We start from the raw sequence: 12,433 nt of genomic DNA, 5'->3' as shown, positions 1-12,433 counted from the left end.
TATCAGTCCATCTGGAAAAGCCCTAGAAGGAAATATACATATATATATATATACATACACATACACATATATATATATACACACACACACACACTAGAAAGCTTCTATCCAAAATAGCATTAGTTTTCTGGTCACTAAATATTCTGTTTATATGCTATTGCATCTCAGAATTATCAAGAAGCTAGCAGCTGAAAACCTGTCTTCTTTAGTGGACTCTGTATGGAAATTCCGATAGAAATATGTTCTTAGCGGGAATGCATGAATTTTTACCATTGTATGATGACATCATCCTTCGATATTGTACAGGGATGCAGTCTCCAATTATCTGAGCTCTTTCTCCTTCTCCACAGACAGCAAGAGGGGAGCAATCTTTGTGTCCCTTGGGTATATTTCACACTTCATTATTTTCTTGTTGGCAGTGTGGGTAGTTTATGTAGATTTGCTTGTCTGTTTGGAGACCTTATCTAAGAACCACTCCTTCTGTAAGACACATGCAATACTTGTATTCTTGATGTTTTCTGAATGTGAAATCTACATAATAAACATAGGTAAAGTTTCTCTCACTTTAATTCTTATTAGTAGGAGAGCCTGCAGGAATTTCTAAGTGTCTGCACCCTGGTACTCTAGCAAGTTCATTTATGTTACCAAGAACCACCTCTAATCTCAATGTCATATGACAGGGCCCAAGATGTGTTTTCCTCCTGTGTCAACACCAGAGCTTTCTGCTGTGGGCTGCATATCCCTCTCTTATTGCATCTTCTTGGTATTTTCAGTGCCAGCACTTTCCTCTGTTAAGAGCATCTTATGATGATGCTGATGTTGCCTATCAAAATCACAGGTGCCAGAGATGGTTAGGGTATATCTAATGATTTCCTGCATCCTGCTGAGGAAATTGCTACTCCCAAATTAAGGACCTATTGTATCAGCATAACCCCAGCATCCAAGCTACGAGTGTTTCTCTGGTAGAATTGCATAGTATAGAAATTAAGATTTATATGTGTGTTTTGCCAGACATTGTTTCTAAACTTAGCATAATGCACTGATGTCAAGAGTTATGAACTCCTTGACTTGACTGTCTTGGTGGAGCTTCCACAAAAAACAACATACCAAATGGCCAGCTGTTGTTTTTGTGCATGTATTATATTGACTCCCCATTATTTGGGACTTTGAGAGTTTTTTCATTCTACTAGTTTTAACATACACAGGTGGCTTTCAAAGTATGCTATTTACTTACACAGGTAGCCTCACTCTTCAGCTTGCAGGCTTCTATTGCAAACCTGTTAACAATCCAGTAATGCGTTAAAAGTTTATGTAAGTTATGCTTTATATTATTCAGTTTCAGCAATCTCCTGAACCTTATATAGGACTTGTAAAATGTGGATTCAGTTTTTGGTGTTGCTAAGGAATAATCCATCACCTTTCAATTTCTAACACCCTTCAGTTTCAGAAATTGCTGAGATCCGCAATGTTTCTGACATGTTTTACCAAGGATCTCTAAAAACTCCCCTTCATGCACAGAGGTATAATTAGGTGCTTTGTAAGGATGGTATGGAGCAAATGCTCTTGGTGAAGACTTTCAGAATAGATCTAGAATCTTAACTCTTCTGGACTCCTCAAATTGATCAGGGGACTTGGGGTCTTTAGACTTGGCTTCTGGAGAATAAAATGTGATGACAGATGAGTAAATGTCATCACTTGTACCCTGAAAATGAGTTTTCGCTTGCAAGAAACTGAGCAGAGAGATGTGCCTGCATCTCTCTTACATTACTAGTGTATTTAACTTGTATAGGGTATCTGAAATTAATTGGATGGTTCACACCTCACAGAGCTGCAGTTTCTAGGTTTCTGTATATATGCAAAATATTTCTTCTGGCTATATTTAATGCACCTCTTGAGGGATTTTTAACATCTATGATGGTAGATATTTAAAATTCAAAATTGGACAGGTGCATCTCCATGAACACTGAAGTATTATTTGTCTCCTAGAAATGAACTTAAAAACCTGAATGTAGCTGCTGGTACTTTGTGAAGACAAGTAGGTACCTTACTATGGGATTCAACAGAACGCCTGAGGTGGCATTTCCTCCTGGTATCCTGATCTCTTACCATCTGTGTTCTTTACTTAGGCTGTCTTTTTAAATACAATTGTGTAGGGAACATGAGTTGTTAATCTTTCTCAGGGCAGTGTGAGGGAGGGATTTCATTTGTGTTTTAAGGGCCCAGCTGATCAGCCCTCCCAAGTCTGAGGTATATCTTGGGCAGAGGCAGCCATAAAAATGCAAGTGGATAAGAATAATAAGAGAATCTTTGTAATTTAAATCATCTCTATTTTAGAAAAAATAGGTAAATAGAGGTCTCAGAATCATGGTATTAGATTTACGTGTGTAAATTCTACTGATCTACCTCATTCCGTCATGTTTTTTTTGTTGTGTATTGATGAAATCCAAGGTTTTAAGGAGAATTGTAGAAGCTAGACCGAGACATTTGCTGTTTCATTGGAAACTAATTGAATTTTAGTTCTGTTGTAAACCTGTGCCTACTTAATGGAATTGTGTTTTTAACTTCATCAAACTAACAAGGAATCAAATGAAACAAAGTAAAAATAGTCTTTGTAAGGGACTAGAAGTGTTTCTACTCACCTTATGCAGTGATTGGCAGACACCAACATCAGCGCATAGACTCCAAATCTTCTGGGAAGTATATTGTACATTTCTGTCTGCCTCAAACCACAAAAAAGTTCCTTTTCCCTTGTAAAGTAGTGTTATCATATATTGAAACAAACTGAATCTTGAGTTTACTTTGAGTTTCAGGAAAAGATCAGGGAAAGACCGCAGTCTTGATGATCCAATAACTGTGTTCAGCAGTTATATGCCAATTAAATAACCCAGGAATAAAAACTGTTACTTTTAGGCCTTGCATATGGGTGGTAGCAAGAGCTAATACATTGGTAAAACAGGAATAAATGAATGTCTCTGTATTTCCACCTGCTTAGCATAAGGCAGAAGGTCTTTTCTGATCAAAAAGTTGTCTAGGAGTCTGACATATGTGGTAGTTAATTACAATCAGAAACATGAAGCACATAACTATTAACTGCTTTCTCACACCTCTGACAAAGGTTACTGTTCCCACAAAAAGACAGCTGAACAGCTCATAAAGAATAACTTCCTGAAATCCCAGCGGATTTGCACTGTAACACCAGACTTCTGTAAACTTCTGTGACTCAGAAGCTACTTTACAACCTGTTTGGTCATCTTGGCTGCCTGCATAGCAACCCCTGTCAGAGGTGGCAAACACATCAGACATCTGTTTCTAGCTTCCTTTCCCACCAGAGTCAGAATTTGGTACACATTTAGACAAAAATGGGTTACAGTGGGTCAGCAGCAGCAATGGCATCTGTGTAGATAAACCCTGTGTTCTTGGGAATTTTTTCTTGTGACTGGCATCAGAAAAAGGAAGGATAGCCTAAGAAGGTGTTGAAATGAGTTAGTAGTCATTACATAGCATGTCTACAACCAAAACTCAAGTACTATCATTAGTTTTAATTATTCAAAGACTGGAGTACCATTAGATATATCCTGAATTCTTTACATCCATACACAACAATATTTTGAAAATGTGGTAGTTTGTATAGAAGACCAGCAATGAAAAAGCAAATTGGTTAAATGTGACAGAACGCTAATATTGATGAATGCCCTACTTTGCTTATTTTCTTCAGTTTACAAGCTTTGAGGAAGGAAAAGTCCCGAGATGCTGCTCGATCTCGCCGGGGAAAGGAGAATTTTGAATTCTATGAGTTGGCAAAGTTGTTGCCGCTGCCTGCAGCCATTACCAGCCAGCTTGACAAGGCATCCATCATCCGACTTACAATTAGCTATCTGAAAATGAGGGACTTTGCTAATCAAGGCGATCCTCCATGGAACTTGAGAATGGAAGGACCTCCACCTAATACATCAGTAAAAGGTATGCTGTAAATACGTTGTATTATATCAAATATGGCAGCCTTTAGTAACCTCTAAATTGAAATTTTTACCATCATCCTTTCTTCTTTCCCTGCATATCAAATCCTTTAAAGGGATACAAATGTGGAAATCTGAGGTCTGCATGAGAAAGACACCATGTGAAGGTGAAATAAACCTCTTATTTTATATATTTTTATTTAACAACAAACCTGTCGATACAAGTATTACAGCTACAAGTTTTCTGGGTAAAAGATTAAATCATTCAAAGTTATTTAGCAATGATTGTGTTACTTTTCCTATTCTAATATTCTATAAAAGGATGCATTTGAGAGGAACATGGTGTTATTCCTTGATTTGAGAACTCAATCTCTTAATTCTGTCACTAAAACTTAAAGGCAGAATCATGTTGTCTCCCAGTTCACGGACATCACATCCAAATTTTTAAATTTTCAGATCAGAGACCAGGATTTTATTCATCATCTTTTAATGTGTATAGAAATTATTTTTGACTTTTGAGCCTGTAGGCATTTATCAAGAGTTCAGCCAACATATGCTATTTTCAATAATAAACACCCTCTTTTCATGCTTAAACAAGCTGTTGGGCCCCAAATGTTTTAGACGTGAGTATCCATAGAAGTCTATTAATAGAAGAATCAGATTTGTTTTTAGAGGCTGTATGCGTGTTGGTCCTGACTAGTGTTTCCAGTAACTTATATAAACTGAACGTTTTGTGTAGTTTTTTATTCATGCTATGTATATAGAAGAGTGTGATCTTGCTGTCTGATAAGTATTTTAAATTAGTGTGAGAGAACCTTATTAAACTACAACTGTCCATGAAGGGTTACCGGTACTGGCAGTGCAAAGAGCTTTTACTTGCTCTTCTACTTAAAGGAAGCAAGATTAGTTAAGCAAAGTTATAATTTTCAGTGGATGGAGGGCAGTAGACATGGAGGGCAACAACCAAAGGACTTTGAGGCTGATGATTTAGTAGCTGGACGTATTTGCGTCACTTCATATATTTCATTTATATTATCTGCCACGCCATATATAATTTTCATGAAGAAAAAAGGTAATAATTACATCATTCAGAGCACAAGTACAACATGGTTCATCAGGCTTCTGATATAATATGCAAATGTTCCCCATTTTTTCAGGATGAAACTTTGCTCTGAGGTAATTAGACAGTGTTTCAAGATGAGTATAAAGTAGACTCCTTGCTGTAGGATCTATGATCTGTCTGTAAAAAATAATTCCTTCCCAAATTCCTGTAGCTAACTGACACACAGAGCTTCTACAAGCTGCCCTGTGTTACAGAAAGTCTGGTGTCTGCAGGTCTCTGTGCATGTTTTCAGAGTATCTGGGATCTGTTTTTCATTATCCTCTTGTGGAATAAGAATATATATATATGAATACTGAAGCTTCCTTTTCGGCAAAGATTGTAATGAAGGAAAGATTTTAAAAGGAGAATAAAACCTTATTCTTAGATAAAAGCATAAATAGTCTGGTCTGGATTAACATGTTTTTCCCTATAAAAAAGCTAGGTAAACATTTAATGTCTTTCTACCCGTTGATGATATGGGTCCCATTCCTCTAGGCATAAGGGCTGGGGGGTGGGGGATAAAGAAGGATTTTTACTTTTTGTACTATTTGAGTAGAATTTTTTTAAAGCTGATTAGGATTTTACTTTTTGTCAGTTTATTGAAATAATTATTACTAATAATTCCATTGTATAAGAACTCACCGTAAGCAAGCTTAACTGTACGGTACAGGTATACTTTATTACTTCATGAGTTCTCTTTACACAGAAAACCTGTTCACACATTCTGATCAAACATTTGTGAAATTACATCAAAATAAATTCATTTTTGTTTATTAAGGTTGCTTTTTGCTGACCTTAAAGAAGTTCATATTGATAAATTCATATAAATAGCTTGCAGGTTCATATGAAGTACAGTTGATAATTCTACAATAAAACACTGGACGTTATACTTTGTGCAAGTCCAAGCAATCTCCTGAATAGACTCAAAGGTATTTGGAAAATTATATGAGAGGTACTTATGCTGCATAGGCAACTGCTCCACTGTGTTACTCCCCCTCCCCCCTCACCCCCCGCAATGTGATGGTCTGCTTGTGTTAATAATTAAATTTCAAAGCTTAGTTTTAAATTTGTTCCCCACTACTGTACAGCAACTTAATCATTTTAATTGAGTATTTCAGGAAGGTCCTTTACTCTGCCCTGTGTTTATCACAGCTTTTCTTAAAAGTCTATAAAGGCTGATGAGTATGTTCTCTTATGGCTATTGTGTAGTGATCACTACAAGTTTTGCTTGCAAATGAACACTCAGGTGACTTCATATAATATTTTCAGAGTCAATTACTTCATGGAAATATCTTGAGCAATTGGGAAGTAACAGATAGTTTTCTCCATTATTTAAGAAATATCTGTATTGTTATAATACAGATCAAATCTACAACGAACATTATGCATTATTCAAGAAATGACCAGGCATTCTCAGCAGTGTTTCAGCTAAATAACTGATGATTGTAACCTTTAAAGAAATCTCATTGTGGTGACTATTGGTAAATCATTTCTCCATTCATAGTAATCTTTATTTAGAGGCTATCTAGAAACCATTATATCTTTTATTAATCTTAAAAGCAATAGCCAATGATTTGACATTTGCTAAAAATGGATAAATCTTCCATCAGCAGACTTCAGTCAATTTTTTTTGGTGCATTGTCTAAGGCCTTCTATATGTAGGAAGTATTAGACCTTGTAAACAAATACACAATTTGCAGCAGATGAGTTGAAAGATTAAAGTTCTTAAAGATCAGGACATAATTCCTATAGGGCAGAAAAATAATCAAAAAGTTATTTAGAGTCAGTAAGAATGAAATTGTTATTCTTTGCATAATACATACAATATGTTATGAATAACAGTATTATTCCTCTTTGTTTCCAACCCTCCTGAAGTCTTTTTTTTTGACTCCCAGTATTTAAGGGAAATAATCTGAGGAGAAAAGTAAATGAAATACTAAGCTTTTTGTTTTTTTTTTCACTGAGTGACTCTGCTGAAAGCTCTGATCTGAGAATGGAAAAATTTTTATAGCACGTTCTGTGTTCAGACAGTAGTGGTGTCTTAGGTGGCCTCCCATGTGTTTTGATTACCTGACCCAGAGCAGGCCCCATAGCCCTTTCACATCAGACTGTTGTGAGCACCTTCATATTTTGGAATATCATTGTCTGCAAATGATAGACTCCAAATTTCTTAATGTTTTTAGCACAAGCTGTTGTTGAAAATGTTCAAAGATCAGCATCTTATATTCTTTTCCACTGTGATTTGTTTTCACCAAACTATATATTTTTTTCCAAGTCAAGGGAGAAAGGGAGAGAAGGGAGTGTAAGGTGCTGTTATGTTCTGTGATGTGTGGAATGTCTGTGGCTGAAGTGAAGTCATACCACATAACTCCCTTCTGGGTGAGCTTTGGACCCTAGTACTAAATTGGGATCACCATCACTGTAAAAAGAAGGCTCCTGACTCTTCGTCTTGAACACAGTTCTTAGCACTTGCCATTTCTGTTTCTTTTGAAGCAGCAATTAAAGCAGTAGGCTGTGCCTAATTCTGTAAACCCTTTTGGAAAGTTGCTATAATGATTTTTTATTCTTTTTTTAGTAAACTGAGGTGTTCATTTTTGTCTTTGGAAATGCAAGTGTTTGTGTAAGGCCATGACTATAATTTCCTGCTGAAGAATATGACATGGAAACTAGAGTACGTGAGACAAATTTAGGTGTCTTTGAATGAAAAAAAGTAATTAAGAGATTATCTGCAATCTCAAGTTATAAGTGGGTTTATTGTGCTTTATTTTGTTTAAGCAAAAAATTATTTTACCTGTGTAAGATAATCTTGCTTATCTTCTGTCTTGAGAGAAGATGAGGTGAATGAGATTGTAGGTAAGGAGTGAAAAGGACTTCAGTAAACAGTACCGACTGGCATGTCACTTTTACTTTAGCTATCTCTACTTTTAGTGTTACATGCTCTGAAATCAAGTAGCTTTACACATCTGTGTTCTGAAATTAATGCGTTGGCATATGAAAAGAAATCAGATGTTGTCAAAATTTTGTGGTGGACTGAAATATTTATTTTCTATATTGCTCTTGTCTTATAACTAAATATGACTCTGAAGTGTTAACTGTAATAAAGCATTCAATGTCACTTCAGTTTTGCATTGGTGAGAAAATTAAAAATCTTTTGACAATCACAAGAAGAAAAAATATGCTTTAAAACAAAGTTGCACATTTCCTTCAAACTATCATGCTTTTCAAAGGGTCAGTTATCAATGCAAACAAAGTATAAAAGTATAGGTTGAAAACGAACTTTGTTTTATCGTACTGTGGAACTTGGGGTTGAGTCCAGTGCTTTGAATTCTCTGGGAAAGAAAATAAGCAATAATAATTGGAAAATATGGTACTAGTTATCCTAAATGTCAAGTAGGATTACCTTCATTAATTTAAATAACTTTTTATAATAATTTTTATGCTAGATAAGTATACGTTTTTAAGAGGTAAATAAATAGTTCCCTTCTGAATCATCTCATTGTGAGTGATTAAGTAACGTTATCTCTTGTCACCCTCTTACATTTTAAACTAAATGTTGTCTCCTGGGTAGGAGAAGCAAGACAGTACAAGGCTTCTGCTGCTAAGCCTCACAAACTGATAAACTTTCCTCTGAGATCACCCTTCCTTTCTGAGCTACCATGCACTTCTATCTCAGGGAAACCATCCATAGAGGTGAAGAAATAAACTTTCTTCCTCAACGTTTTTGGCCTGAGACACTGTTTTTCACTGTCAGACAGGAAAAGATCATTCAGATGGCATAGCAAATATATTGTAACACATGATTTGGCAATATTGTTTGTCATGAAAAGGGCCTCTAAATCTAGCTGTCCGGCCTCACATGGAACTTCTGCTCTTGTGTTGGAGAATCCTTGATAGCCTTGTAATTTATTACTCCATATCTTGCAGGCATTTTTCTTATTGATAGGAAAATCGGATTTCTCTTGGTGCAAAAGCTGCTATACAGTGCTTTGGCCGTGTAAAAGTATCAAACACTGATTTTAAATGTATTATCTATTCATTCTAAACCTGTTTATGTGGTCATAGGGGTAGTGCAGTTGTGGTAAGTTGTTGAATCACCTATTACCCAGATTAAAGAAAAAGTCTGTTAGGTGATGTTTAAATGTAGAAAGTGAGTGCTGGAAATTTCAGACAGTCAGTGGTAAAAAGATAATGTTCTTTGTGAGAATTATTGATGGTTTTCTAGTATGAAAGATATGGAACCCAAAATGAGGTAGCTCTGTTTGAATCTCATTGTGATAGATAAGATGAATTGAATACTGGACTCGGACTTGGTGGTTGCCTAGTGACAAGTGATCATGACCTGATTGCTTTCCATCTCTGCAAATGGAGTAGGGTGCCAACCAATATACTCAGTGCTTTGGAGGGACTAATTGTCTAATGGTGAAACTTATATGTGAAATTGATTGTGAGGAAAAATTTAGAGAAATTAGGAGTTGACTAGAACTCTTACAGGAAAAAACATGAAATGATAGTTTCCTAGGCACCTGAAAGTTATAAAATGGCATACTTTTTTTCAGAATGAAAGTGAATGCAATAATAAAGAAAATATATCTATGTGTATTTATGTAAAACTTTGGGAATAAAAGGGGAATATATAGCAATTAAGATAAACTGGAATGTCTAAGGTGCGGAAAGTTGACAAAGAAAAGAGGAAACATGAAAAATGAAAGGGGGTTCCATTGCTCAGCATATCAATAAAACAACGGAAAGTATTCAGATCTCCTTGGGCTCGGTAGTTCTTTATCATAGATGCATGATAATTTTTTTTTGAGGTATGCTCATACAGTTTTGACATCCTGACCTGTTTGTTTTTTTTCTTTTTTTACCAATGTAGAAAATTTCCCTAATAACATGAGCAGCACTGGAAAATGTGCCATTGTTTATAGCTTAGTCCCTGCAGTCCCAACACACATTGCTGTGCAAAACATGGCCTATCCCATGTGTATGTTATTACAAAGAATCTTTGTGGACAACTCATCTTGAAGTACCACATTTCCAAGACAGATAAATGTCCTAACAGATTGGAAAGAAAATCAGATGATAAACAGTTCATACTGTACTGTTCGTCAGTACTGTACAAAACTGTTCATTAACTGAAAAACAGTTGGTGGCATCCAGTAGAGCTAAGCTTGAATAAATCAACTGACCTGGAATAACTTGTATCAAAGGGCTCTAAAAATCCTGAAAATATATTTGTCTCACTAAGTTAATTTTAAATGTATCTCTTTTATATCATGGAAGTTGTAGACAGATAAGATTGCAAGGGGAAAAGTTTAAAAAGAAAAACTGGAATGACGTGAGTTCTAAAGGTACCAGTGGAGAGACATGGGTAAATGAAGATTAGCTAGTCTGTCATCAGTTATAGACATACTATTGGGGAAATTACTCTAAGGATAAGATAAGGGTAAAATTATATTTTTTTCAATAAATATGGATAAATGAAAAGTAGTTTTTGTAAAACAAAACCTAATTCTCTGAGGTTGCTAGTCAATTAACAAAGATATACAGTCTATACTTAAATATTTTTAAGGCATTTAATTTACTGGTTCATAAGACTTTGGTTTTAAAATAGTGGAATATATTGGCAGATCACACCCTGCCATTAACTGATCAGTTATAACTGATCTTGGAAAGTAGATCTAAAAGAAAGGTACTATTAACAAAGAGCTGCTGTGGATTTCTGCAGAAACCACTCTGGGCATGACCATTAATAATCTGGCAGTAAATATGGCACCACTGCTGATTTAAAATCTACAAATTACAATGATGTTTGGGTCATTGACAATGATCTGTGCAACTTAGTAAATCAAACCTCCTATTTATTTTTTTCAGTACAAAGAAATAGAAAATTAAATTGTTCTTTAGTCTTATTATCATATTAGTCATTTTCATCCTAACTATCCTAAATCCAGGATAGTGGCTGTTGCTTTGTAGTTAATTTTGTTACAAGACTTTGAAATCTTTTGCTTTTCTTGTGATGCAGAACTGGAACAATGTGAAAAGCACATTTCAGCTTTTTTTTTTTTTATGAGGAAAAAAGAACCTACCTGATACTTGAAGAGCTAGCAGAAATGATAGAATGATTTAGTTTCTGATGGTACTTTATTTGTGTCATAAGTTCTATCCATCACTTGTGTGGAGACACAAAACATTTACTGCTGGTAACAAATTAATGCTCTTTCTAAAATGTTGTCAATCAGATGTCAGTGCCTGGAAGAGTTGTTTATTGCTAGAACTCCACCTTACAACTTAACAATTAAATAGCAAAACAACCAAACAGTAATTGTTTTTATGAGCAAGGAAATAGAACAGGGGTGACTTTAATGTTTTTTTCTCTTACTCAAAGCTGCTATTTTATTTCCATTCTATTGCACTGCAATTCATCTTCTGTTTTCTCTTCTTCTACACTGGCTTGGCCCTTTTTGCATTTTCTTTGTTCTTTTAATACAATTAATTTATTTTTAAATTTACAATTTATTCAGTTTATTTTTCTTGGCCAGTTTTTATTTCCTCTTGTCAGTTTCGGTGTCGACTCTGCCATTTTGTATTCCTGCAATTTTCACTGTGTTTGCAACAGTTCTTCAATTCTCAGTGCAGTTTTGGTAATGAAAACTCATGAAAACCCACCAGAAGAAAATAATAATAAAAAGTAACTGTTTGCTTCAGTCTTTCATCCTTCAATATCCATGTCTATGGACAGTCATCCACTCTATCATTCAAAATTCACGTAATTTCCTCATTCCAGCTAAAAGATAGTATTTTAATTCTAATTTGTGGCTGAGAATATTGACAGTATGGGCTGAGTGGGTTTTCACAAGAGCATGGCCTTCAGCAATGGACTGACAAATATGTCAGGAGGAGAATTGTATTGACAGTTGCATGGGTTGCAACCTTGGTGATTCTAGTAAAACAAGACAGGGAAAGCTTTCAACTTAAAAACAAGTTAATTTCTTAATTTCATTATATAATCACGTGTATTGTTAAGGAGAGTTAATTACTCATCCAGTAGAAATTTGTGTAAAGGTTGATGCCAAAACAGTCCACTTTTCCAAAAACCCTTAATAAAATTTTTCCATATGATTTTACATTCATGTTTTATGTTGCATGGGTTAGCTCCAGGTGGTCTTTTTTAGAAGCATGAATATCTTAAATTATATGTACAGTCTACATAACTTTTTCAAATAATGCACATGATGGGGTTAGCCAATTACAGATGTGCAATAAATCCGGTGTGCCAAAAATGCTTGTTCTGCTTTTTGCTTATACTAATCAGAAACAGACAAAAAGTAATCATTGCCGTAGTTTTGATATGTAAAATGAAAAAAGGCTGTTGCTA

The 12,433-nt window shown here is 35.2% G+C and overlaps 1 protein-coding gene across 6 annotated transcripts in view; it reads left to right on the top strand.

Moving 5' to 3' along the window:
• The window catches only part of NPAS3 (neuronal PAS domain protein 3), a 616,070-nt gene that overhangs the window by 181,380 nt on the left and 422,257 nt on the right, over nucleotides 1–12,433 (top strand). For 4 of the 6 annotated variants that reach the window (XM_066998071.1, XM_066998069.1, XM_066998072.1 and 1 more), the window contains 2 exons: nucleotides 3,716–3,960; nucleotides 4,073–4,123. In XM_066998071.1, the coding sequence (XP_066854172.1) occupies nucleotides 3,716–3,960; nucleotides 4,073–4,123 (296 nt within the window). The remainder of the gene's footprint in view (nucleotides 1–3,715; nucleotides 3,961–4,072; nucleotides 4,124–12,433) is intronic. The other 2 variants (XM_066998070.1, XM_066998074.1) reach the window with 1 other exon arrangement.

The sequence above is a fragment of the Anser cygnoides genome, chromosome 5 (genome assembly GCF_040182565.1).
Source record: "Anser cygnoides isolate HZ-2024a breed goose chromosome 5, Taihu_goose_T2T_genome, whole genome shotgun sequence".
NCBI lineage: Eukaryota > Metazoa > Chordata > Aves > Anseriformes > Anatidae > Anser > Anser cygnoides.
Note: the sequence above shows the minus strand (reverse complement) of the source record. Positions and strands in the feature narration are given on the sequence as shown.